The sequence below is a fragment of the Rhinopithecus bieti genome, unplaced genomic scaffold, assembly GCF_001698545.2.
Source record: "Rhinopithecus bieti isolate Rb0 unplaced genomic scaffold, ASM169854v2 scaffold_24306, whole genome shotgun sequence".
Classification (NCBI taxonomy): domain Eukaryota; kingdom Metazoa; phylum Chordata; class Mammalia; order Primates; family Cercopithecidae; genus Rhinopithecus; species Rhinopithecus bieti.
Window position 1 is genome coordinate 2096853 of NW_016811898.1, and position 25469 is coordinate 2122321.

A 25469-nucleotide genomic window follows, 5' to 3' on the forward strand; every position below is an offset into this window, starting at 1 on the left:
TTTTTTAAAAAAAGGCTATCACCTTATGAGATATACTTATATTCACTTCACAGCTGAGAAAATTGGCATAGAGATACCAAGTGCATAACTTGTAATACACAATGTTGGCAAAGATTTGGGAAAATTGTCAGTGGGATTATTGATTCAGGAATTCCACTTCCAGGTATTTGTTCTAATTACATAAGTATGACTTTGGTCATAAATTTTATATAAGATTTTTTGTGACATTTAAAATAGCAAAAAGCAAATCTAAATGTCCGACAATAGAGAACATGTTAAATTAAAGCCATTGAAATATGCAGAACTGTGTTTATTGACATAGAAAGATGCTTATGATACATTGTTAATTGAAAAAGCAGGTAACAGTATTATATTAATTCTGTAAAAAAAAAAGTACACATATTCACAGAAAAAGTTTGAAACAATCTCGGATATCATCTGTAGGCTATTTCTGTTTGGAAATAACCAAATAGATTTTTGCGTTGACTCAACAAATTATAGTTGAGTAAGTCTTACTTTCCTATTTTATAAAATTTGTTTTACATAATTGGGTATTTAATCATTTTAAAAATCAGGCATCATTTGTATAATAGTAATAGTAATTTAATCCCCCTTATCTCTCATGTCTCATGCCTTATCCATCATCCCTCATATCCTACTCTTAGCGCAGATTTTCCTTGACAGCTTTATTTTCTTGGAGGGCAGGTATGGGGAACCAAATTTGATTCCTTACCCTAGCTCTAGCCACTTCCACAAAAGATTTTACAGATAATGTCCATTTTGCTTATTATTATTTTTTAAGTTTAATTCTTAATATGTGCCCACAGCTCACTACCCAGGCCCTGATTTAGGCATTAGGAATAAAAACTATCTCAACTTAGTTAAAACCACCAGATTCATTGCTTGAAAACCTGTTCTGCCACTTAATAGCTGTGTGATTTCAGCAGGTTACTTAACCTTTCCATTTGAAAGCAAACATTTATTGAGCGCCTGTTACATATTAGGACTGGAGATACAGTATTAAACAAAACAAGTACCTGTTCATGAAACTCACATTCTAATGGGAAAAGATCATTGATTAATATACAACAGGTAGTGATAAGTGCTATGAAAATAATGCACTTAGAATAAAGAATGACAGCCGATGGGGTATGAATGTGGGAGTATATGGCCTATTTTAGACAGCATAATCAGGGAATGTGTCTCTAATCAGATGATATTTGAGGAGAGACCTGCAGGAAGTGAGCCAGCCAGCCATGAGGTTGTGTATGGGCAAGAGTTGCAGGATGAGGCAGTGGTGTGCTGGTGCTGGCTTGCATTTGTTCTGATGGCATGCATCTCTTCCCAAACTCTGTGTTCAGTGAAGGCAAATTAGTAGCTCAAAAGTAGCCTTGATGAAAGTATTTACACACAGATACCTGCAAATGCTACAAATTAGGGTTGTCTCCCCCGCCCCTGAGAACTACTTGTTAAATATTTTACCAGGACACCCCTGGGAAGAACAGTAAGGACAGAGGCCCCGAGGCAGTAGCAGGCTTGTTCTGTTGAGGAAGTCAAGGCAGTCAGGATGGTGGAACAGAATGAGAGGAAAATTGACAGGAAATGAGGTCAGAGGTAGCCAGGAGCAAGATCAGTAGGTCAGGTAAATACGCTGGACTTGGTCTACGTGAAATGGGGGCCATTGAAAGGTTTTAAACAGAGGAGTGACACTGTCTGACTTAAGCTTTGAACAGGACCACACAAGAGAGCAATCCAGAAGACCAGTTGGGAGACTTGAGCAAAATTGTAGGAAAGAGGTAATGGGCTGGGCACAGTGGTTCATACCTGTAATCTCAGCACTTTGAGAGGCTAAGGCAGATAGATCACTTGAGGTCAGGAGTTTGAGACCAGCCTAGCCAACATGGTGAAACTCCATCTCTACTTAGCCAGGTGTAGTGGCACATGCCTGTAATCCCATCTACTTGGAAGGCTAAGGCATGAGAATCGCTTGAACCCAAGAGGCAGAGGTTGCAGTGAGCCAAGATTGCACCACTGCACTGCAGCCTGGGCAACAAGAGCAAAACTCCGTCTCAAAAAAAAAAAAAAAAAAAAAAAAAAAGAGGTAATGATGGCTTTGGGGTAGAGGTAGTAAGAAAAGCACCTCGATTTCTTCATTTTTTTCAGACATTGTGAGCTTTAAAACATGCTTAGCCTAAGGTCTTGCACACAGGAGGCCCTCAATAAATGGTAGCTGTTGTATTATTATTGACAGAAGGCCCATCCTGGAGTGGGGGAGGGTTGCTCATATCTAATTAGGAAGGCAAGTAATTTTAGTACAAGTGATAAATGCTATGTTTGAGAAAAGTGGGAGCATTGAGGAGAGACAATTAGCCCAGGTAGGGGTAGGAAGATCCAGGAAGGGTGTTAGAGCAAAAGGGGACAGCTTTAGCAAAGGCATGGGGATGGGGAATTAGAAGGAAAATGGAACTGCTTAAAGCATCGACACCTCCCGATTCAGGCGATAATAAGATCACAGCTTCATCTTTAGCATTATTAGCAAAATAACCTGTGATCTGAAGCAACAGTGATGATTTTATTACTCTGTGTATTAAGTAAATCACCCAGTAGGCTGGGGATCGTGATGTTCCAATTCCAGCTGACTTGGTAACTTTATGTATTACACAGAGCCTTTGATTCTGATCAGCCAGATCGAAAAATGTAAGCTGGTAAGAAATGTTTAAAACTTGCTATAGAGAAAGGGATTCTTAATCTGGGGCCCAAGCATGGCCTTTGGGAGGTCTGTGAACCCCTTGAAGATATTTGCAGAATTCTGTGTGTGCACATGAATTTGAGGGTAGAAGCGGGACACAGGGAGTGTGTGTCATAGCTTTTATCAGATTCCCAAAAGAGTTTTGCAGCCCAGAGAAGATGTAAAACACCGCTACTGAGATGAACATTAGAGGGTAAAGTAAAATCAGTCTAGAAGAACAGGCATGTTTTTGTTTGCCATTCCATCCATCATTAAAATAATTTGATTAAATCATATTCTAAATCATATGAAATCAGTTAAAACATTTCACTTAAAAGTGATTACTTATAAAAAGGCTTTTGTCACTTTTATTCAAATATGAACTGTCATTTTGGCCCCAGTGAATATTCATTCCAACTTAAAATTGCAGCTGTGCCAAACTCTGGGATGGTAAATGAGCTGTAGAATAATCAAAAGTGCTTCCAGGCCAAATTCGCTCTATTTATCATGCTGGAATCAAACCTGCTATTCTTCCTTTTGAAAATGTTCTCTGCCTCTGATTTTGTTGTTTAGTTTTTATTGATTCTCTAATCTCCTCATGTTATTCTGCCAAGTCTCCAAAATGACAAATATTCCCTAAGGGCTTCTTCAAAGCCAAAGAAAAAGGAATGTTGACTGAAATTTTATTTTTAAAGGAGGACTGATAGAATTTAACTTTCTGGCTATCTTCTGGAGATTCCTGTGATTCAGAAATTTGCCACCTTCTAGTCACACATAGATGGTGAAAACTTACCTGACTACTTCTGTCTGCCAACGGGAAATGGGCTGTTAATAGTTTCCATTTCTTCAACGCTATGATCCAAACGCATTGTTAAGTGCATTATGTATATTATGTCACTGATTCCTTGCAATGCCTACTGAGATAGAGATTTGATTCTCATTGTATAGATACTCAATCTAGGCTCTGAGATACTAGATTACAGTCTTGCCCAAGATCACACAGCCAGTGAGCAGCAGAACCAATAGGTGGAATAATGGAAAGTAAGATGTCCCATGAAGGACAAGCGAGCTGCCCAAAGAAAAGCACCCCTTTTCCTTGTACTATTGCCATTTTCATTATGTGGCATTTTCAGTGCTGCTGTATCAGGCATTGTGTCAGAACAATGGATGAGAAAAATAGTCTAGGCATTGATGATTGAAAAGAGTTGTGGGAAATGAATTCATCTAGTTAAACTATCTCAATATCTTTTAAGAATAATGACGGAGGAAATCAGAGTTAAATTTGAGTGCTTACCATGAGCAAAGCATTAATGTGAGGTGCTTTACTTACATTACTGCAAGGAATTCTCCTATTAAGGGTCCTGAGGAAGGCATTTACTATCTGTTTTACACATAGGGAAGTGGAGGCTCAGAGGAGTTGCAGCAGTTTCCCAAAGTCACACCGGTAGTAAGATGGTATGATACCAACCAGGATCAGCCTTCAAAGGCTATTTACTTCCTACTATACCATACGTAAAATTCACTTCAAAAGCTATTTACTAAAATTTATGTGGGGGCCAGCCATCATGTCATTAAATTCTGTATACTCCTCAGAACATAATATAGTACCTTGTACCTAGTAGGCACTCAAGATAATGTTTCTAGGTTAATCACCCATCATAGTGGGTTAAAAAAAATGGAACATCGAAGGCACAAAGATGTATCTTATTTCCAAATACTAAAAAAGAACTACCTTCACATTCCTTACAAGTTATACTGTTCCTTAGAAGCAAATTTATAGAAAATCTTTTTAATAACCCCCTATGTATAGTTCAGAGGTTAAAAACCTGTACATATTATACAAAATTTCCAATAAATGCACTTTGTGTATTATACTGCATGGTACTGACATCTTCAAGATGGAAACTATGAATAGATTCGTCTAGGTAGGGGAAAAGCAGCTTGGTATTTTAGAAATGCATATGATACACAACAGTGAAAACCCAACAACTGCAAATCACTGGAAGGTGTATTAGAAATAGGCACGTGTGTAAATGCTTTAGCATGGCCTGACCCTCTTCATGGTTCATCTGTGTATTTTTTGGTTTGTGGCTGACACCTCCTGCCTCAGCACACCCAATCTTCTTCAGTGTGTCCCGAGTTGAAAAGGGCTATCTGTCAAGGCTTTCCTGATGATAGTGTTGCTCTAATATTCCAGCGTCACCGTCTTGGTTTTGAGATACTCATTTAGAGCTTCCTCACCTAGGGCAGAGAAAAGCAATTGACAAACCACACTCAAAGGCAGACATGTGATGTCTTCAGACCTTCAGACATAGGTGTACGCAGGTGTACAGGTCACTAAGTAAATGGAATGTAGCCTAAGCCAGTGCTTCTCACACTTTGAAGTTCATACTAACCATCTGAACACTTTGTTAAGTTGCAGATCCTGATCTGATTAAATCTGGTGTGGGCCCAGAGGTTATGTGTTTCTAACCATTCCCTGATGATGCTGACGCTAGTGGTCCATGGACCACACTTTGAATAGTAACAGCCCAGACCAGCTAGCAGGCTTTCTTAGGAGCGGAGAGTGTTGTCTGTCAGCTTCAAACCAAAACCCTTCTCTTTTATTTCCCTACTTGATGACAGACTCTGCCTTTTTGTCCATTTCAGCTAAACAGAAGTAACCAGGATACTGTCTTCTAGATTATATTAATTAAAGCAGAACTGAGCACAGGAAAGTTTGAGATCGTTTGGTTTAATCTTATTTTAAAGATAAGGAAAATTCAGTTTATATTGTTTGTTAGAAACACAGGGGAACCTGTCTAGGCAAAAAATAAATAGATCTGCCTTTCTTTGACCTTTCTATTTTGAGCCAGTACCGTCATCAATCTCTACAATGGTTAAAGGGCAGTGAATACCATGGGGAAACTAATGAGTGCATGATTCTGGAAGTTGAGCTAAAATAAGGACCGTCAACTTTGTCCCCACATTAGAATCACTCAGGGAGCTTTTTTTTTTTTTTTTTTTTTTTGAGAAGGAGTCTCGCTCTGTCGCCCAGGCTGGGGTGCAGTGGCCAGATCTCAGCTCACTGCAAGCTCCGCCTCCCGGGTTTACGCCATTCTCCTGCCTCAGCCTCCCGAGTAGCTGGGACTACAGGCGCCCGCCACCTCACCCGGCTAGTTTTTTGTATCTTTTAGTAGAGACGGGGTTTCACGGGTTAGCCAGGATGGTCTCGATCTCCTGACCTTGTGATCCGCCCGTCTCAGCCTCCCAAAGTGCTGGGATTACAGGCTTGAGCCACCGCGCCCGGCCCCACTCAGGGAGCTTTTAAGACTCCTGACCCCAGGTCACACCCTAGACCAATTAGATCAGTATCTCTGTATTTTTTGAAGCTCCCAGGTGATTTGAATCCACTGTGCAACTAAGGTTGACGACCACTGGGCTAAGGGGTTTTAAAATTGGGGAGGAAGAAACTATTAGAAAAACTGTAGTATTTTATAGTAAAACAGAGCTGAAGCTGGTCGAATACACTCTCTCAAAAGACGGGTGAAACGGGGATGCCTCACTTTCTAATGATAAGTTTCCTAAGAAAGTCTCCCACCGTGATTTGGATTCAGGCATGAAAACCAGATTAAAGACATGCAAAAGGGGGAAACAAGCCCTTACCTTCACCCAGTGGAATTTAAAATGAGAACTACTTTTACTGTTGCAAATACATTGCCAAAATAATTAGTAAAGAGAAAATGTAACAAAACAAAACAAAAAAACTCCAAATGAACTAGACTTACCAGACTGTAATTTCAGTAAATCACAAACATTTCAGTTTTTGAAACAACACAGCAGACTGAGGGGAATAAGAGATGCGCTCTACAGCCAGACTGCCTGGCTTTGAATTCTCTCTTGCCAGTGCCTGGCTCTGTGACTTGAGGCAACTCACCCAGCCTCTCTGAGCCCCATTTTCCTGTTCTGTACAATAGGAAAACAGTAGTACCTATTCCTCTGAGCTCGTGTGAGAATTGCTTTTGCTTATACAGGCTAAGTGGAATGGGGCCTGGCATGGGTTTGGCACTGAGAGTAAGCTATTGCTTGAAAGGTGTGAGTGTCACTGCTCACAGTGAATTGCATTTTGGGCTTTTTACAAACTCTTAAGTCTTATTGCTCAGGCTCCCCCGAACCTTGCCAATTGCAGGGTTTTTTCAGTGTTGACTCTGAAAGCCTGCCAAGCAGTTCCAAGACAGGATTTATTCTTGGAGCTCGCTGGTTATTGCTCCCCACCCATTTGCCTCTCTTGGTTCCATTTAATCTCGTGACAGCTAACCCAAGTTCATGCCAAATGTCAGATTAAACACCAAATATATTTCAGCTAAAGTATATTGTTGCAATTTCTTTTTCCTTTCAAACATTAATCTTTTGAAAAAGAGTATCTTTCCACACTATGCGTATGCTTTTCTGTGTGTATGGTATATTCAATAGAAATGTTTAATATTTTAAAAAAGAGTGCCCTTCTAAACCCAGATCTAACTGCCATGTAGGAAATGCCCCTCAAAATCATACACAAGTCATGAAACATAGAGCAGATTTTTCTGTGATGTGACAACAAAGGGAATGTGAAGCAGAAATGTAAAGCCATACCTAAGTCTTTTCCAAAGCCAGATTGTTTAACTCCGCCAAATGGGGCCGCCACATCTGTCTTGTTATACGTGTTAATAAAAACAGTTCCTGCTTCTAGTTTTTCACTCACATACATAGCTTTGTTTATGTCTCTTGTAAAAACCCCTGAGGCCAAACCATACTCTGTATTATTTGCTCGCTGCAACACTCCATCGATGTCCCTGTGTTTTTAGGAAGACATAAAACTTCATTAAATATAAAGCAGAAGATTCATTTTACATTCTGAAAATTTTTCCATCTATGCTAGAAACAGGAAAACATTACTGCCATCTGCTTAAATTTTTTGTTGTTGTTGTCATTGTTGTTGTTTTTTAGAGACCAGGTATTGCTCTGTCACCTAGGCTGCAGTGCAGTGGCACAATCATAGCTCACTGCAGCCTCCATCTCCTTGGGCTCAAATGATCCTCCCACCTCAGCCTCCCAAGTAGCAGGGACTACAGGCATGTGCCACCATGCCCAGCTAATTAAAAAAAAAAATTCTTTTTTTTTTTTTAGAGACAGCATCTCCCTGTGTTGCCCAGGCTGATCTCAAACTCCTGGCCTCAAACTGTCTCCCAACCTTGCCCTTGCAAAGTGTTGGGATTACAGGCATAAGCCACTGTGCCCAGCCTGATTAAATTTTATAAATGAAAATATTAGGCTCACACCAAAAGAAAGTCCCCCAAAATATTACAAGTCTAGTATTACATTTTTCATATATATCATGTAACACCTTTTAAAATCTGACCCAAAGTCATATATTCAATCTTCTTCAATGGTTCTCATTCATGATCTCCCACTCCCTCCCCTCTCCCATGACTCCCACTTCTAGATGGATTTTCAGAGTGTCCTCCCTATTTCCTTCCATCTCTTCTGATTTTGCACACAAGGTTCAAGCCTCCTTCAGTGCCTGAAGCCATTTCAGATCCCACCAATGCCACTGTCGAGGTGGGAGAGTAGGGTGGTTCTGTGAGAGGGCTCTGGGTAAATGACTTCATCTCCCCACACCTTCATTTCTTATTGTGAAAAATGGAAATAATAATAAAAAGACCTGTCTAGTCATGAGGATGAAATGAACAAATCATGCCTGGAACACAATAAATGTTCAATAAAAGCCAGCCATCATCAGGTAGCACATACTTTTCCAAACTTAATATTTTGGTAGAACCAACTATATAGTGCTGACTTAACTCTTCCTATAGGTAATGGTTCGCCATCCATAAATTGGAAGATAAAAGCTCCCCGAGGGCAGGGATAATTTCATGTCTCATATACCTCTTTATGCTATGGTGTTGCATCGTCAAATGAGAGTGAATGGGATTACATGTGCTTATTCAACAAAATGGGTCCCGTGATTTCCCTGCCTTTTGACTTAGTTTGTATACACATCCAAGTAGGTGAAGACATGAACCTACTCTTTTCTCAGTTGAGTCGAGTTCTAATGTGCCATCATAGCGTATGTCCCCTTCTTCTAGCATGATCCGAATGCTTAAAAACACACACATTTTCTACCACCTGGCCAGCAAATACAAGCCAGGTGGTTGTTGTTGTTTTTCTTTTTGAGATGGAGTCTCACTCTGTCGCCCAGGCTGGAGGGTAGTGGTGTGATCTCAGCTCACTGCAACCTTTGCCTCGCAGGTTCAAGCAATTCTCCTACCTCAGCCTCCCAAGTAGCTGAGATTACAGGTGCCCGCCACCACACCCAGCTAATTTTTGTATTTTTAGTAGAGATGGCGTTCCACCATGTTGGCCAGGCTGGTCTCGAACTCCTGACTTCAAGTGATCTACCTGCCTTGGCCTTCCAAAGTGCTGGGATTACAGGCATGAGCCATTGCGCCTGGCCAAGCCAGGTATTTCATCTGGTGCTCCAGCAAAGACACAGGATCTGTTCCAAAACTGGAGGAAAAAATCGTGCTGAATTTATTGAGACAGCACAGGTTTCAGTGTAGTGCCTTATGAAGGGATTTTCAAAGGCATCTTGACTATTCAAAATTTTAAACTTGCACAAGAAATCTGGAACCTAACCTGGAGTGAACTTGGACTCTGCTAAAACTCTCACACTTCCTGATGCATAGGGACCCAAATATTTATAGAATGGACTAGAGAGAGAAAGATGGTTTTATGCCATTTCTCGTTGAGGACTATCAGGATATCACCATAGCTCCATACCACATTGTTTACGTCTACAGCAATGACAAGCATATATTGATGGCAGTAGCAACAGCAAATACTTGACTTAGTAATACTCAGAATGACCTAAGGAGGTAGACATTGTTACCAAACCATACTCTGTATTATTTGCTTGCTGCCACACTCCATCAATGTACCTATGTTTTTAGGAAGACATAAAACTTCATTAAATGTAAAGCAAAAGATTCATTTTATGTTCTGAAAATGTTCCCATCTATGCTAGAAACAGGAAAACATTACTGCCATCTGCTTAAATTTTTTTTTTAAGAGACCAGGTATTGCTCTGTTGCCTAGGCTGCAGTGCAGTGGCACAATCGTAGCTCACTGCAGCCTCCATCTCCTTGGGCTCAAGTGATCCTCCCACCTCAGCCTCCCAAGTAGCTGGGACTTCAGGCAATATGCCACCATGCCCAGCTGATTTTTTTTTTTTAATTTTGTAGAGACAGGGTCTCCCTGTGTTGCCCAGGCTGATAAACTCCTGGCCTCAAACTATCCCCCGACCTTGGCCTTGCAAAGTGTTGGGATTATAGGAGTGAGGTGCAGAGTGGTTAAGTAACTGACCCAAGCTCAGAGAGGTAGCGAGGGGAGAGGAGGCAGAGTTGTCCTCTGACCCACTGCACCATCCTGCCTCTGACCCTCTGTGGACTAACTGTCATCTCTGTCTGTCTCCCCTGTTAGATAATAAACTCCTTAAGGACAGGGGTTGTGACTTAACCATGTTACAGGAGATTCCCTCAAACCTGACTTCTATTGTCTGCACGTTTAACACCAACACCATGGGAGAATGTATGATGAGAAATGGGATAGTATGCATCCTTGGATGGATATATCCAAGGTTACTCACTACACCTTACAGTCCCCTGAAGTCTTTTATACTGTATCTATCGAAGACCGAGAAAGTCCATTCTTTATTTTTTTTCAAGTTCTCATTGGCTGAAATAAATCTAAAGCCATTCTGAAGAATTTTGTGCAGTATACCATGAGACCCCACTCTATTAAGTATTGTTTTATGAGCTCAGTTACCACTTGGTCCTCTTTGATAAGCTGAACTTTTTGCAAAGTTTCATGTAGTATCACAAACCAGCATGCCGTTTACTGTTGATTATATGATGATTGTGAACATTTCCATGAAAAGTTGAATATCAAGCTTTGGGGGGCAATATCCCCTATAATAACAGCACTCTTCCTCTGGGGAAATAAGATTTCACAGATGCCACCTACCATAGGAATGTAAATGTGAAAACCAGTTTTGTTATTTCTCAGTTATTTACTTTGTTCCACAGACATCTCAAATGTCGAGTGCAGAAAAACTAAAATTTAATCAGCTAAAAGCCCATTATGTTGGCCATTAATTGAAGCTGGAAAGCAAAAATATGCTATGATCTATGATGTTAGCAAAAGCGTAACTTCTAATTATTTAAGTTAATTATTCTTATGGTAGAAAATTACATGTTCATTAATTTCATGCTGTGTATATAGCACAGTGGCAAAGGGGAAAAATGACTTATCTAGTCAAAACCTAAGTTAAATTGTGTCTGAAGAACCTACCCATTTTGGAATTTAGAAATGACCATAATAGGCCCAAAGGATTCCTCTTTGGCAAGGTACATGTGGTCTTCCACATCTGTGAACACGGTCGGCTCCATGAAAAAGCCTTTTGGAAAAAACAAAGAAAAAAATGTCAACTATAGGGTTAAGTCATTTTTCAATTTAATAGTCCTCTCACTTTACATCGTTACATTATAATTTTTCTTTCCCTCTGCCTCAGCTAAACAAGAAAGAGTTGCATTGTCTCTATTTGGCTGTTGGCGGATGCCCACGGTTCGGGGTGATTTTTTTAATAGTCTTATTATGAAAATGTCAGAAGCGCTATGCTAAAAGGAGGTAGAGGGAAACGGAGGGATGAATGTAAAAGTGAAGGTAGGTCGGGATATGTGGTTTGCCTGCGGGTATTTGATCTGGTTTGCGCGGTGTATCCATATTTTGCTCTATTTATCTTTTCCTTATTGAAATATTTTAAAGCAAATTCTAGATATCATAATTTTAACACCTGAGTATTTCAGTACAAATCTGTAAAAAATAAGGATATTTTCTTATATAACCACTATACAGTGTCATGCTTAACAAAAGTAGTAAGTATTCTTTATTCAGAATTTATATTTTAATTTCCTTAATGTCTAGAAATTAGCTTTTTTGCAGTTGGTTTGTTTGATTTAGGATTCAAATTTTTCTACACATTGTATTTGGTGTTTAAATTTCTTAAGGATCTTTTACTCTAAAACATTTCCCCATTTTGTCCTGCCCTTATTTTTTATTCCATCGTCATGTTAAAGAGATGGTCAGTTGTTCTATACATTATCTTTCTTTCTGGATTTATCATTGCTTCCTTTGGGTGATATTTGTTTCTCTATCTCTTGTATTGCTTTTTTTTCCCAATGACTTTTATTGTGATAAAATACACATAACATAAAATTTACCATTGTAACCATCTTTAAGTGTGTGGCTCAGTATTATGAAATTCATAATATGCAACCTTCCCCACCATCTATTTTCATAGCTATTTTCAGCTTATAAAACTGAAACTCTATACCCACTAAAAAATAACTTCCTGTTCCTTCCTCCCTCCCTACTGCAGTTCTTATGAATAGAAAGATTGGCCTAAATGTATAATTAGATTCAGCTTAAGCTTTTTTGGCAGGAACACTTCATAGGTGATACTGTGTATTACACATTTCATTCCATCAGGAGACGCGTATTATCCAGTTGTCTCTCCTTTTGTTTTGTTTTATTTTGTTTTGTTTTGTTTTGTTTGAGAGAGTCTCACTCTATTGCCCAAGTTGGAGTGCAGTGGCTTGATCTCAGCTCACTGCAGCCTCCTCAGCTCACTTTAACCTGCTTCCTTGGTTAAAGTGATTCTTGTGCCTCGGCCTCTCCAGTAGCTGGGATTACAGGTGCACGCCACCACACTGGGCTAATTTTTGGTAGAGATGGAGTTTCACCACGTTGGCCAGGCTGGTCTTAAACTGTCGCTGTCCATTCCAACTGAAGAAGTAAACCCCCACAGAGGTGATCTTACCTGGCCTTTGGACTTGTCTTCCTCCATACACCAAAGTGGCCCCCTCTTTCACTCCAGTTTCACAGTACTGCAGCAGCTTTTCCAGATGGGCCTTATGATTTTGGGGCCCATGATCAGTGGATCTGTCAAGTGGATCACCAATTTTCATCTTTTTAATTTCTTCTACCTGTATGTTACCCAGTCCATAAAAACACAATTCATTGTTAATAACAATAATAATGGAGTTTCTACCATGTGGTAGGTGTTATACTAAGGTGTTTATAGATGTTTTGTCATTTAGTCTTTACAATAGCACTAGAGGTAGAGGTGGTTTTGGTTTTTTTTTTTTTTCCTTTTTGGAGACAGGGTCTTACTCACTCTGTCATCCATACTGGATCACAGTGGCATGGCACGGCTCACTGCAACTTGAACTTCTAAGCTCAAGTGATCCTCCCACCTCAGCCTCTCAGAAGAAGAAACTGAGGCTTAGAGGGGCTAAATAAGTGCCCACAACCACTAAATACCGTAGACTTTTTCCACTTGAACTCCGAAGTCCTTAACCACTACCTACTAGCACAATATAAGCTACATACACTATATGAAAATTATCCTAAATGTTAATCCATTAAGAATAGCAAACTGATGTTCTGAAATATTTATTAATATCACATATTTACACTCTTCGTGGCAAAAGAATTTCTAAAATGGTCACATTGTTATCTTTTTTTTTTTCCTCCTCAAATGTGGTAGACTGCCCTTGAAAAATTCTCATGGTACAGCCATGCCAGATGAATCACTAGAATGCTCTGATGAAAAACAATCTTTACTGCACAATGTTCATCACTGACATGTCTTTGTAATTACCTCTTCTACTCCTCAGTTATCTTAACCTACTTCTGCATCTTCTAATGTTAAGTCCAATTCTGGTAAGAAGAATGGGAGTTATGACCCAGCAGGTCCATGGCTTTGAATTTAGGCCTGGCCGTAATCTCTTAGTGCATTCCCCAGGGTTCTGCACTGGATGAGAAGTTCTGAGTGGCCAGGGACCATGTCTGCCTTGTTCACCTTTATATTCCCAGCATGCAGTGTTTGGTACCAAGTAGGTGCTTCAGAAATGCTGCTGAAGAATGAATACGAACAGCCTGTTTGTAAAACATGCTTGTTGATGTACTAATACAGCAAATCCTTGATATTTCTGGTCTCAGTGTTTGAAATTTCAACAAGTTGTAGCTGATTGTGAAAGCCCATGACATGTAGCACTGCAGACTTTACTTTAGTGAGACACAAAATTAAATTACACTGTGATGTTCAGGAGGCAGCCACTGCCTACCTGACTGCCCTCCATCTGCCTGTCTATATGACTTACTTGTTACTCATTCTCATGAAGAAAGAATATCTTCGTTTTTTTGGTGGGTGGGGGTGTAGGGAATTGGCTCTGGGGAAAAAATCACTGGGTGCTGGTTTTGCAAATGTAAGCAAATTCATGATTAATACTACCTTCATAATAACATAGTATAAGTTAGAGTTTATTTTAGCCACATAATTCATCTTAACACTCCTATAAGATGACTTTTAGTCCCATGTTTATGGAGTCATGATCAATGTACTGGGGCTGTTTATTTATTTAGCTAGTTATTTTAGTGGAAGGAATTATATGCTATCATGTCAACTGCAATTGGGGATTCGTGGTATATCTCTCATAGTTTATTTAGAGATTTATAAAAATCTAGGAGTGTAACTCTCACACGTGTCAAGAATCTAATGTATTACAAATGTAGAGTAAGGTATCATAGCTCTTCAATATACTTTATCAGGTTTTTATATAAACCTCTTTTTTACTATAAAAAAAGTCATAAGCACATGTGAAAGTAGACACATAATACAGTGAAACCCCATGTACTCATCACCCAGCTTCAACAACTACCAACTTCTGGCCAATTTATTCCCCCACTCATTTCCTGTCCTTCAGGGTTATTTTGAAGCAAATTGCAGATGTCATATAATTTAATCTGTAAATATGCCAGTATGTAGCTATAAAAAAAACTAGGGGCTGATTTTTTTTTAAAACATAACCACAATACTGTTATCACACCTGAAAATTCATGAACAATCCTAGAAGTATGATTTTTCAAGTAAAAGCAAAATCTCTAAACGACTCAGAGTAAATGTGAAGGTGCCTCACCACTCTTGTCACAAATTCATCATGGATGGATTCTTCCACAAACAACCGCCCAGCAGCAATACAGTTCTCTCCTTTGTTGAAAAATACTGCTCCCATGCCCTTCAGTGGGAGAAGAGAAAATACTGCTAACATCATTTGAGAAGTCAAGATTCCCATAAAGTTGTACACAGAGGGAATTAGTTGTTTTTGGAAGACAGCAGACAACATAGATAAGTCATAGACAATCCTCTTGGCCTTGTTAGTGATGAGAGATTCTTGGAGATACTCTGTTTTGATTTAGCATGATTTGAGAGATTTTGCTTATCCTTTCCCCCTTTTGGTCCATGAGCATTTTTTAAAAAAAATGTATGTGTAACAATAAAGATGTATCATTAGAAACACATTTTGTGTTAAAAGAAAATCTAGGCCAGGCATGGTGGCTCACGCTTGTAATCCCAGCACTTTGAGAGGCTGAGGTGGGCAGATTACGAGGTCAGGAGTTCAAGACCAACCTGGCCAACACAGTGAAACCCCATCTTCACTAAAAATACAAAAATTAGCTGGGCGTGGTGGCAGGTCCCTGTAATCCCAGCTATTCAGGGGGCTGAGGCAGGAGAATCGCTTGAACCCGGGAGGCAGAGGTTGCAGTGAGCTGAGATCACACCACTGCACTCCAACCTGGGTGACAGAGCTAGATTCCATGTGACATTCCATCTATGACAGAACATAGATTCACTGTGTTTCTGAGGCTGGTCTCAACACCTGGGCTTAAGCAATCCTCCTGCCTTGGCCTAGAAAAATCTAAATTATTCTATAAATTTAAATGCAATAACTTGTATACCAAGTTTTCCTTTTAAAAATCTCTACATTAGAATGTATAATCACAATTTTTAAAATTTTTTATTTGTATTTATTTATTTATTTAAGACAGTGTCTCTCTCTGTTGCACAGGCTGGAGTGCAGTGGCGTGATCATGGCTCACTGCAGCCTCAACTTCCTGGGCTTAGGTGATCCTCCCATCTCAGTCTCCCTAGTAGCTAGGACCACAGGTGAACACTACGCTGGGCTAATTTTATTTTTTTTGTAGAGACAGGGTCTTGCCATGTTGCCTAGGCTGGTCCTGAACCCCAAGACTCAAGTGATCCTTCTACCTCGACCTCCCAAAGTACTGAGATTATAGGCATAAGCCACCATGCCCAGCCATAAATCATAAATATTTAGAAAGCCTCTCTAACCCCCTCATGAAAAGAAATACCTACTTTTCAAGGAGAAGTTTGAGAAATCTTTGAAATGAAGGCACTAAAAAATGACAGATTTGGAAGACTGATGCACTTTGTGCATTTTCCCTTTTAGAAATCCAGTTTCTAATTCACCTGCAGGAAACCTCCCTGGACTGTATATATTAAAAATAAAAAAAAAATGGATGTGGCTGCGTGCAATGATTCACACCTGTAATTCCACCCATTTGGGAGGCCAAGGCAGGAGGATCACTTTAGCCCAGGAGTTTAAGACCCGCTTGGGCAAGATAGTGAGATCCCATCTCAAAAACAAAAAGTATAATGAATGCTTTGAAATAACATGCTTTTCCTGTGCATACATTTTATCTGTAAACATTACAAAAACATGTTGACCATCTTGGGTTTGGGGTTCTTAAATGGTTAAAACAGACTCTTTATGGTTATATATTCCTAACCCAGACATTCAGGGGCGTTCCAACCCTTGATGTCAGTTTGAGTACCCCCAGCCATTATCTGTCACTGAAACCTCCAGACGGTCCATTCAAAGGCCCTGGCCACAGGGGTACTTGGTTCTTCTTCACTCCCAGGCCACTCCATTCTCTTTGGGATGCTTACATGATGAAGTTTGGCTGTGAGTGTGCATTAAAATTACAGTTAGGGGCAGTGGTGAACAGAGTCTGCTTAGTGCACAGGCTGGACAGTTGTACAGAACTGGGAAGACCGTAAGTTTCCCCCACAATTACAAGAAAGCTTAGCACAACCCATGCCAAGCATTGACTCATTTTATGTCTGTATCCCAGAGGTGAAGAATGATAACTAGGCCAATGTTTGTTTGTTTTAACCTTTACATTTTATTTAAAATAAACCTTTATCCTTTGAAATGGTTTAAGACTCACAAGGTGTTGCAAAAATAGTGTGAGAGTTCCTTTGTGCCCTTTACCTAGCTTCCCCCGTGATAACATCTTATAAAACCATAGTACATTGTTAAAACCAGGAAACTGATGTTGCTAATTACTTGTTAAATATTAAACCCTTTGTTGTGTCTAAAAGGCTTACCAGAAGCTCAATGTGCAAAACAGGTAAAAGCAGGACTGTTCAGGTTGATGGGGTGAGATGTTGTAGGGAAAGGAGGGAGAAGCTAGAAGCCCTAATAGAATATCTTTTGAACTTTTCTAGATGCCTGCTATGACTTATATCCTGTTTTAAAAACACCTTAGTAGGGGAATTATAAAGACATATTTTAAAACTAAGTGCTCTGAGTATTCCCAATTCTAAGCATAAAACGATGGTTTTAATTTATGACTAGACAAAACCAAATGTCATTTAAGACCTCTGAAAAAAAAAAGGGTAAATTTTTTTTTAAAAGAAAACCCTTTTTTTTTTTTTTTTTTTTTTTTTGAGATGGAGTCTCACTGTGTTGCCCAGGCTGGAGTACAGTGGTGTGATCTCAGCTCACTGCAACCTCCGCCTCCTGGGTTCAAGAGATTCTCCTGCCTCAGCCGGGTAGCTGGGACTACAGGTGCCCACCACCATGCCTGGCTAATGTTTTTGCATTTTTATTAGAGACAGGGTTTCACCATGTTGGTCAGGCTCATCTCGAACTTCTGATCTGAAGTGATCCACCCGCCTCGGCCTTCCAAAGTGTTGGGATTATAGGTGTGATCCACCACACCTGGCCTAGGCACTTATTTACTTGAATTTGACCCTCTCTTACCATTCGCACAGCCTTGTCAAGTTCACAGTCATTAAATATTATAAGTGGAGACTTGCCACCAAGCTCAAGGGAAACTTTCTTCAAGTTGCTCACAGCACAGCTAGAGGAATATAAATGAGAAATGAGCATTTAGTTAACATCTCTCTCTCTCTCTGTCTCTCACACACACACACACAGACACACTTTTTAAGCTGTAAGTTACCACCTGGCATGGAAAACATATTGAGCCTCAGTAATATTAAGAAACTTATTCAAGGCCAGGCACAGTGACTCACAACTGTAATCCCAGCACTTCAGGAGACCAAGGCAGAAGGGATCCTTTAAGGCCAGCAGTGTGAGACCAGCCTGAGTAACATGGCAAGACCTCATCTCTATAAAAAACAAGAAGATTAGGCAGGCATGGTGGTGTGCGCCTGTAGTGTCAGCTGCTTGGGAGGCTGAGGCAGGAGGATTGCTTGAGCCCAGGAATTCGAGGCTGCAATGAGCTGTGATCACCACTGCACTCTAGCCTGGGTGACACTGTGAGACCGTGTCTCTTAAAAAAAAAAGAAAGAAAGAAAGGAAAAGGGAAAACTTATTCATAGATAAAACATAGAAGGTAGAATGGTGATTACCATTGAAGCTGAGTGATGAGTACATAGAATTCATCTTGCTTTTCTGCTTTCTATATATTAGAACTTTTCCATAATAAAAAATTTTCAATAATGTTGTGGTCAAATGATTAGAGATTCTCATAAGTTAATTCAAATTCTTTAGAAATTTTGGTTACATAAAAGGCTGGCAAGGAATTAACCCTCTAACCAGACTACTGAAGCATTGGGAGAAAAAATACCAATTTTTAAAAGTATGCTGTTTATTTTCCTTTCTTACAAAAGTATTTTATTTAAAACACTTTGAAAAGACCTCCCCCAAAATGTAAACAGAAGAAAAAAATCACAAAATTCTGTTCCATGCCTCAGTGACCATTGTTTTTACCATTTTGATATACTACCTATTTGTGATCTGTCCTACCATAGCTTTTGCCTTGTTTAACATAGTTGAGATCATCCAGTATATACAATGTTATACTTTATTTTTATTTCCATTTATTATTTTAACAACAGTTTTCAATGTTATTAAAATTCTCTGTGAACGTGACTGCACAGTGTTCTATTACATTGACATATTTTAACAACTGGTTTATTTTGGACATTTAGATTGCTTACAGTTTAAAAAAAAATATTGCTTTGGGGGACTCCATTTTATGAATAATCCAGGTTTGTCATATAAAATATATAAATTTCACATGTATGTATCTTTTCGGTTTTTTACCCATACTCTGAAAACAATTTGGGCCACAGCTTTAATACAGAAAGCCTTTTGTCCTGAATTATTAAAACTACCAGTAGGGTGTAGAATTTCAACATAGCTTTGGTTTTATTAACTCTGGGCTTTAATGCTTTGGAAAGTATTTTATTACTTTCAAATATTTCAGTACTCAGCAGTGATAAGTAGATTTCCCTTCCAAAGTAGATGTAGTTTTCCTCACTCAAAAAGTACCCTGTTTAAACAAAAATTGAAACCTCGTTTAACAGGATCTGCAATGAATCAACATATTAAAACCAATACCTCTTCATGATCTGTTTGCCAATAGGAGTGGAACCAGTGAAACCAAGTTTGCGGATGTCAGGATGTTCAGACAGACGTTGTCCTGCTATGCCACCTGTAGAATTAGGGAATAAAACATGAATTAAAACATACTCAAGGCCCGGCGCGGTGGCTCACACCTGTAATCCCAGCACTCTGGGAGGCTGAGGCAGGCGGATCATGAGGTCAGGAGTTTGAGACCAGCCTGACCAACATGGTGAAACCCTGTCACTACTAAAAATACAAAAATTAGCCGGGCATAGTGGCATGTGCCTGTAATCCCAGCTACTCAGGAGGCTGAGGGAGAATCACTTGAACCCAGGAGGCGGAGGTTGCAGTGAGCCAAGATTGCGCCATTGCCCTCCAGCGTGGGCAACAGAGTGAGACTCCTTCTCAAAAAGCAAAACAAAACAAAACATACTCAAATTCTTACAGTGAAGATGGCTTTAAATTCATGAAAGTAGATAGTCTAAGCTGTCATCGACACCTTAGCTTTACATTTTCTGTATTAATTGCAAACTGATGAAAGTCTAAAATAATACCCTTTATGAAATTATCAGACTCCCAAAATAATGATGGGTAAGCCTTGATTTTTATCTTGAAAATCAAAATGGAACATCTTAGGGTAATTTTACATGATTGTACAACCCCCCTCCCCACTGCCACTCACCCACCACTGTATTTCCATTTTAAGATTTTAGCACATGGTAAGTATATTCATCCTTAACTGTTTGGTAAGTTGTATTTAGTTTTAATACAGTTATAATTCAGGACAAGTCTCTAGTGGTAAAACAGTCACTCAGCTCCCCCAGTACCATTCATTAGTGGTAGCACAGTGAGTCATTTAGTGGCTTGCCTGAGCCGGGAATGATGTTGATGACCCCCTTTGGAAAGCCTGCTTTCACAGACAGTTCTGCAAACTTCAAAGCAGTCAAGGGCGTGACCTGAGGAGAAGCAGACAGCAATTACCTTCTTCAGGCTCTAATCTGACCTTTAGCCCAGAACCCAGCTTTCCCTTGATAGCTGCACTAGAGCTTATTTTATTATTATTGTACATTGTCTTATTTTTTTATTTTGCCATAATTTCAGACTTACAAAAGATGCAAAATAGTACAAGTATTCCTTGTATACATTTCCATTCAGATTCCTCAAATGTTAACATTTTACTGCATTTGCTTTATCTTTCTATATATATTTTTCTAAACTATTTTTTAAAGACACATTTAAGGGGTATCTTTTTCTGAACTGTTTAAGAATACAGTAAAGACATATCCCATACTTCTAAATACTTCTGTGTGCATTTTCTATAAAACCAGAAATTCTTTTACATAACCATAGTACAATTATCAAAATCAGGAGATTAACAACTGATAGAATACATGATTTGCAGACCACATTCAGATTTCACCAATTATCCCAATAATGTCTTAACAGCAAAAGAAAATCCAACATCTGCATTACATTTAGTTCTATCTGTAGTCTCCAGTAATCTAGGAGAATTTCTGAGTTTTCTATTTCATTACACTGACATTTTTGAAGAGTACGTGCCAGTTATTTCATACAATGTCTCTTTGTTTGGATCTGTCTGATGTTTTCTCATGATTAGATTCAAGTTATGCACTTTTGGGAACAATACCACTGGAGCGATGCTGGGCTTTTCTCAGGACATCACATTGGGTGGCACGTGCTGTAGAATAGTTCCAATACTGGAAAGTTGATTTCGACTATTTGGCAAATGTGGTCTGCCAACTTTCATCGCTGTAAGTTACTATTTTATACATTGTAGTTAATAAATATTTTGTGGGGAGGTACTCCTCAAATTTTTATCCACTAGTTTTAGTATCCATGGATAATTTCTGGATAATAATCATAAAGTATTATGATGGTTGTCAAATGGTGATTTTCCAATTCCATCATTCCTTTTACATGTACTTGTTGGCTCTCTACGTGTTTTCCTTTCTGTTTAATTAATTAATATCAGTGTGAACACATAGATTCTTACTGTAATCAGCAGGTTGTCATCTTTTACTATTGTTATTGATTTTGATGTTCAGTCGTTCTAGATTTGGCTGAGGCAGTCCCTTTAGTATGGCCCCTTATCATTCTGCTATGCCTCTATTACTCTTCGAGCATTACATTGCTTTCAGGCCCACAAAATATTTCAGATTCATCTTGATTCTTCCCTACTCCAGCTCCTTCTCCAAGGAGCCCAAGTTTCTTTGAGAGAAGAATGGTATTTTAGAAACCAAGATATCTGGACATTATTGAGGGGTCATCGCTTCTAGGCCCCCCCCTTTTTTTTTTTTTGAGACGGAGTCTCGCTTTGTGGCCCAGGCTGGAATGCAGTGGCCGGATCTCAGCTCACTGCAAGCTCCGCCTCCCGGGTTTACGCCATTCTCCTGCCTCAGCCTCCGGAGTAGCTGGGACTACAGGCGCCCGCCACCTCGCCCGGCTAGTTTTTTGTATTGTTAGTAGAGACGGGGTTTCACCGTGTTAGCCAGGATGGTCTCGATTTCCTGACCTCGTGATCCGCCCGTCTCGGCCTCCCAAAGTGCTGGGATTACAGGCTTGAGCCACCGCGCCCGGACTTCTAGGCCCTTTTAGCAGACAGAGCTGGGAAAGAGATGTATGTATACACAACACACACACACCCCTAAATATATGTGTGTATCTATCCCACATATGCCTATATCCATTTCTTTATTTAACTATCTAAATACATTAAAACCCATGAGTTTACACTGATACCTTTATCCAATATCTCAGGGTCGATTCTATCCTTCTGCCCTTTTTACATTTGTCATTCTCTTCTCCAAGAAAGAGAGACATGGCTCCCATTATCCACAATATATTTAATTATTTGCTTAATCCTAAAACATAGAGAAAGTAATTTGAGAATTGTTAAGCCATGTCCCTGTGAAAAAGAAGCCTATTAATTAGAGTTGAATATGCATTTGGGTTTTTTTTTGTTGTTGTTGTTTTGCGTTGCCTTTATCCTGAGGACATATAGTCCAAAGTTAGTCAAAAGTGAGTTGGGTTCATGCTTCCTCACTCTCTTCAATGGGGTCATGTTATTCATTTGAAATATGGCTTAATTTGTTTTGTTTACATTTACTTTTAGGGTTTTGGCCCCATCTTTGTTGATTATATTTCTTTTTTTTGTTGTCATTGAATATGGGGAATATGCTTCCAAAAGTCAGGACTATTCAAACGTCCATTCAGAGAGTGTTGTTCTCTCACCCTCCTTTCCACCCCATTCATCCCATGTTCTATAGATAATCAGTTTCATTAGTCTCTAGTTTATCTTTCCTGTGTTTCCTTGTATTCAAATCAGCAAATACATATTTTCTTATTTTCCCTTCTTTCTCACATAAAAAGTGGCATAATATGGATCTCACCTTAAACATCTATTATAGCAATGCAAATCTCCAAAGCAAAATGAAAGCAATACCTTCACACTCTTAAAAACCAACGTCCATTCAGTCTTAAGTCAGTACTTGGTTAGCTTGGACTCTAAAAATGGGATGTGCAAGAGGATCCATTGAGGTCCGAAAAGAAAATAGTGGAACTTTTATTTATATATTTTAGCTGACAAAGATATAAAATAAATGAACCATAACTAACATTTATTGTATGGCTGGATAATGCTGCTCTCACACAGTCTGAATGAAGGTCATATGGTCATAGGTCACAAAGGTATGGGCAGTGTCCTAGAAAAGAATAGAGGCTCACCAGGCCAAGAGGGTAGCAGTGGTTCCTTCCCTTGCTCATTTGCTTTCAGAAGATTGCCCTCTGATGAAGTTTACAGGCTGGATTACATGGTTTCACAGACTATGTTGTTATTTTAATTAAGTTTGTCTTCATAAAATGGACAAGTGGCCAAAAAATGTGCATAGAAACTGCACAATAAATAATAATGTTAACAAGCAAACAAGAAAGAGGCAGGGCTACCACTTTTCCTCCTTCTAGTAACAGGTCCATGACAGTCACATTGTGAGGTTTGTAAAATGTCAGTGTAGATTTAACTCGATGAGAAGTTGGCCCAAAATATTTGAAGTTATCAAGACTGTTAAAATAGTGGATTTACATCTAGTATAATTGAAGATGATCCTAGCCCAAGTATATCTGATTATGTCTTGGTATGAAACCATCATAATTAGAAAGATGTTTAAAAACTATCCTGAATTAATTATAATTCTTTTAAAGTAAGAATATAAAGGTTTTAAAATGTCATTTATAAATAAAATAAATGGTTTCATCTCTATCACAGCTCTTTTCATTTCCATTGATTTTCTTCCATTTGGCTATCCAGTGTCCCTGCGGGATTACAGGTTTGCATAATATATGGGAAAGCCTCTAGTATGGTTCTGGGCAAGTGTAGGTCATTGCTAAATATGAGGTTAATAAAGTCAGAACTTGTCACACCTGGACCAAACCACTCTAGGCCATGAAAATCTGCTTGCTTTTGTATGAAGCCAGGAGGGAATCATTCACACATATAACAAAGCAGACAACCGGTTTAAGAAGAGTCATCTAAATTCAGTCCTCTTGACATTCACACAGAGCCCTAATATTATAAATGCATCACTGCATAATATTATCCAATAAAATAAAAAAGTCCAGCATAACAATGGCACCTTTGGGTCTTTCATTCTCAGGATTTAAATTATCTTCAACTATAAAACTGCCAGTTTTGAACTGCAGATAGAGCCAGACTGTAATTGCCATGGGGACAGAAACTTTGTGTATCTTCATCACTACTACCTGCCTGGCAACTGGTATGCACTCAAAGAATGTTTGTAATTTTTGGACATTATATATACTCATTGCCATTCCTCAGTAATTAGCACTCTCATTGGATACCATTCAGTGGTTCTCCACCCTGGCTGTGTCTTGGAAAAACGTGAAGCTTTTAAGTAATACCAATGCGTGGTCTCCAACTCAGAGCAATTAAATCAGATCTCTCCTTTTAAAATGCTAATATGGGGCCCCATCTCTGCCAGTGGGGCCCCATATCAGCATTTTAAAAGGAGAACTTTAGGTGATTCTAATGTACAGCCAGTGTGGAGCTCTACTGGGCTAGATTATCTGTCTCCTCACTTCACTCAGCTAGCTTCTTGCTGTTTAATGTGTTGTGCACCCATTAAACAAGAGTGGGAAACAGTAGTCTTGTATAATGCTGGTGAGCTAATATGACCCCCATGGATGGCTTTGTCAATATCTATCACACAAATATATGTATCTTTTAACTGAGGGATTCTGCAATTAGAAACATATCCTATAAATATACTTGCACATGTGCATTATACTTATAAGGTTTATAAGGTTATTAACTGTAGCATGGTTTATACAGCAAAAGGAGAGAAAATCTGAATATCCATAATTATGGATTGGTTAAGTAAAATGTTTTATCTATACGATGGAAACTGCTAAAAAAAAGGAAGAATTTTTTTTTTTGGTAAGTATATAAAATGCTACTTTTGTGTGTGTTTTAAAATTTTATTTTATTGTGGTAAGAACATTTAATGTGAGCTTTACTCTCAACAAATTTTGAAGTGTAAAATACAGTAGTATTAACTATAGGTACAATGTTGTACAGAGGACCTCTAGAACTTATTCATCTTACATAATTGAAGTTTTTTTTTTGTTTGTTTCTTTGTTTTTTGAGACAGAGTTTCACTCTTGTTGCCCAGGCTGGAGTACAATGGTGCGACCTCGGCTCACCGCAACCTCTGCCTCCCAGGTTCAAGCGATTCTCCTGCCTCAGCCTCTGGAGTAGCTGGGATCACAGGTGCCCACCACTATGCCCAGCTAATATTTTGTATTTTTAGTAGAGATGGGGGTTTCACCATGTTGGCCAGGCTGGTCTTGAACTCCTGACCTCAAGTGATCCACCTGCCTTGGCCTCCCAAAGTGCTGGGACTGCCGGGCACAGTGGCTCAAGCCTGTAATCCCAGCACTTTGGGAGGCTGAGGTGGGCGGATCATGAGGTCAGGAGATCGAGACCATCCTGGCTAACACGGTGAAACCCTGTCTCAACTAAAAATACAAAACTTAGCCAGGCATGGTGGCAGGCGCCTGTAGTCCCAGCTACTCGGGAGGCTGAGGCAGGAGAATGGCGTGAACCT

General features: G+C 39.3%; 1 protein-coding gene across 1 annotated transcript in view; it reads right to left on the minus strand.

The window, feature by feature from the left end:
- Positions 1-289: 289 nt before the first annotated feature.
- ALDH1L2 (aldehyde dehydrogenase 1 family member L2) overlaps positions 290-25469 on the minus strand; it is a 61903-nt gene continuing 36723 nt past the window's right edge. Inside the window, exons 16-23 of the mRNA XM_017895340.1 lie at positions 20198-20285; positions 19324-19417; positions 17716-17815; positions 14785-14883; positions 12624-12789; positions 11096-11201; positions 7340-7539; positions 290-4969 (exon numbers count right to left, since the gene is read on the minus strand). Coding sequence (XP_017750829.1) covers positions 4914-4969; positions 7340-7539; positions 11096-11201; positions 12624-12789; positions 14785-14883; positions 17716-17815; positions 19324-19417; positions 20198-20285 — 909 coding nt within the window. The 3' untranslated portion in view covers positions 290-4913. The remainder of the gene's footprint in view (positions 4970-7339; positions 7540-11095; positions 11202-12623; positions 12790-14784; positions 14884-17715; positions 17816-19323; positions 19418-20197; positions 20286-25469) is intronic.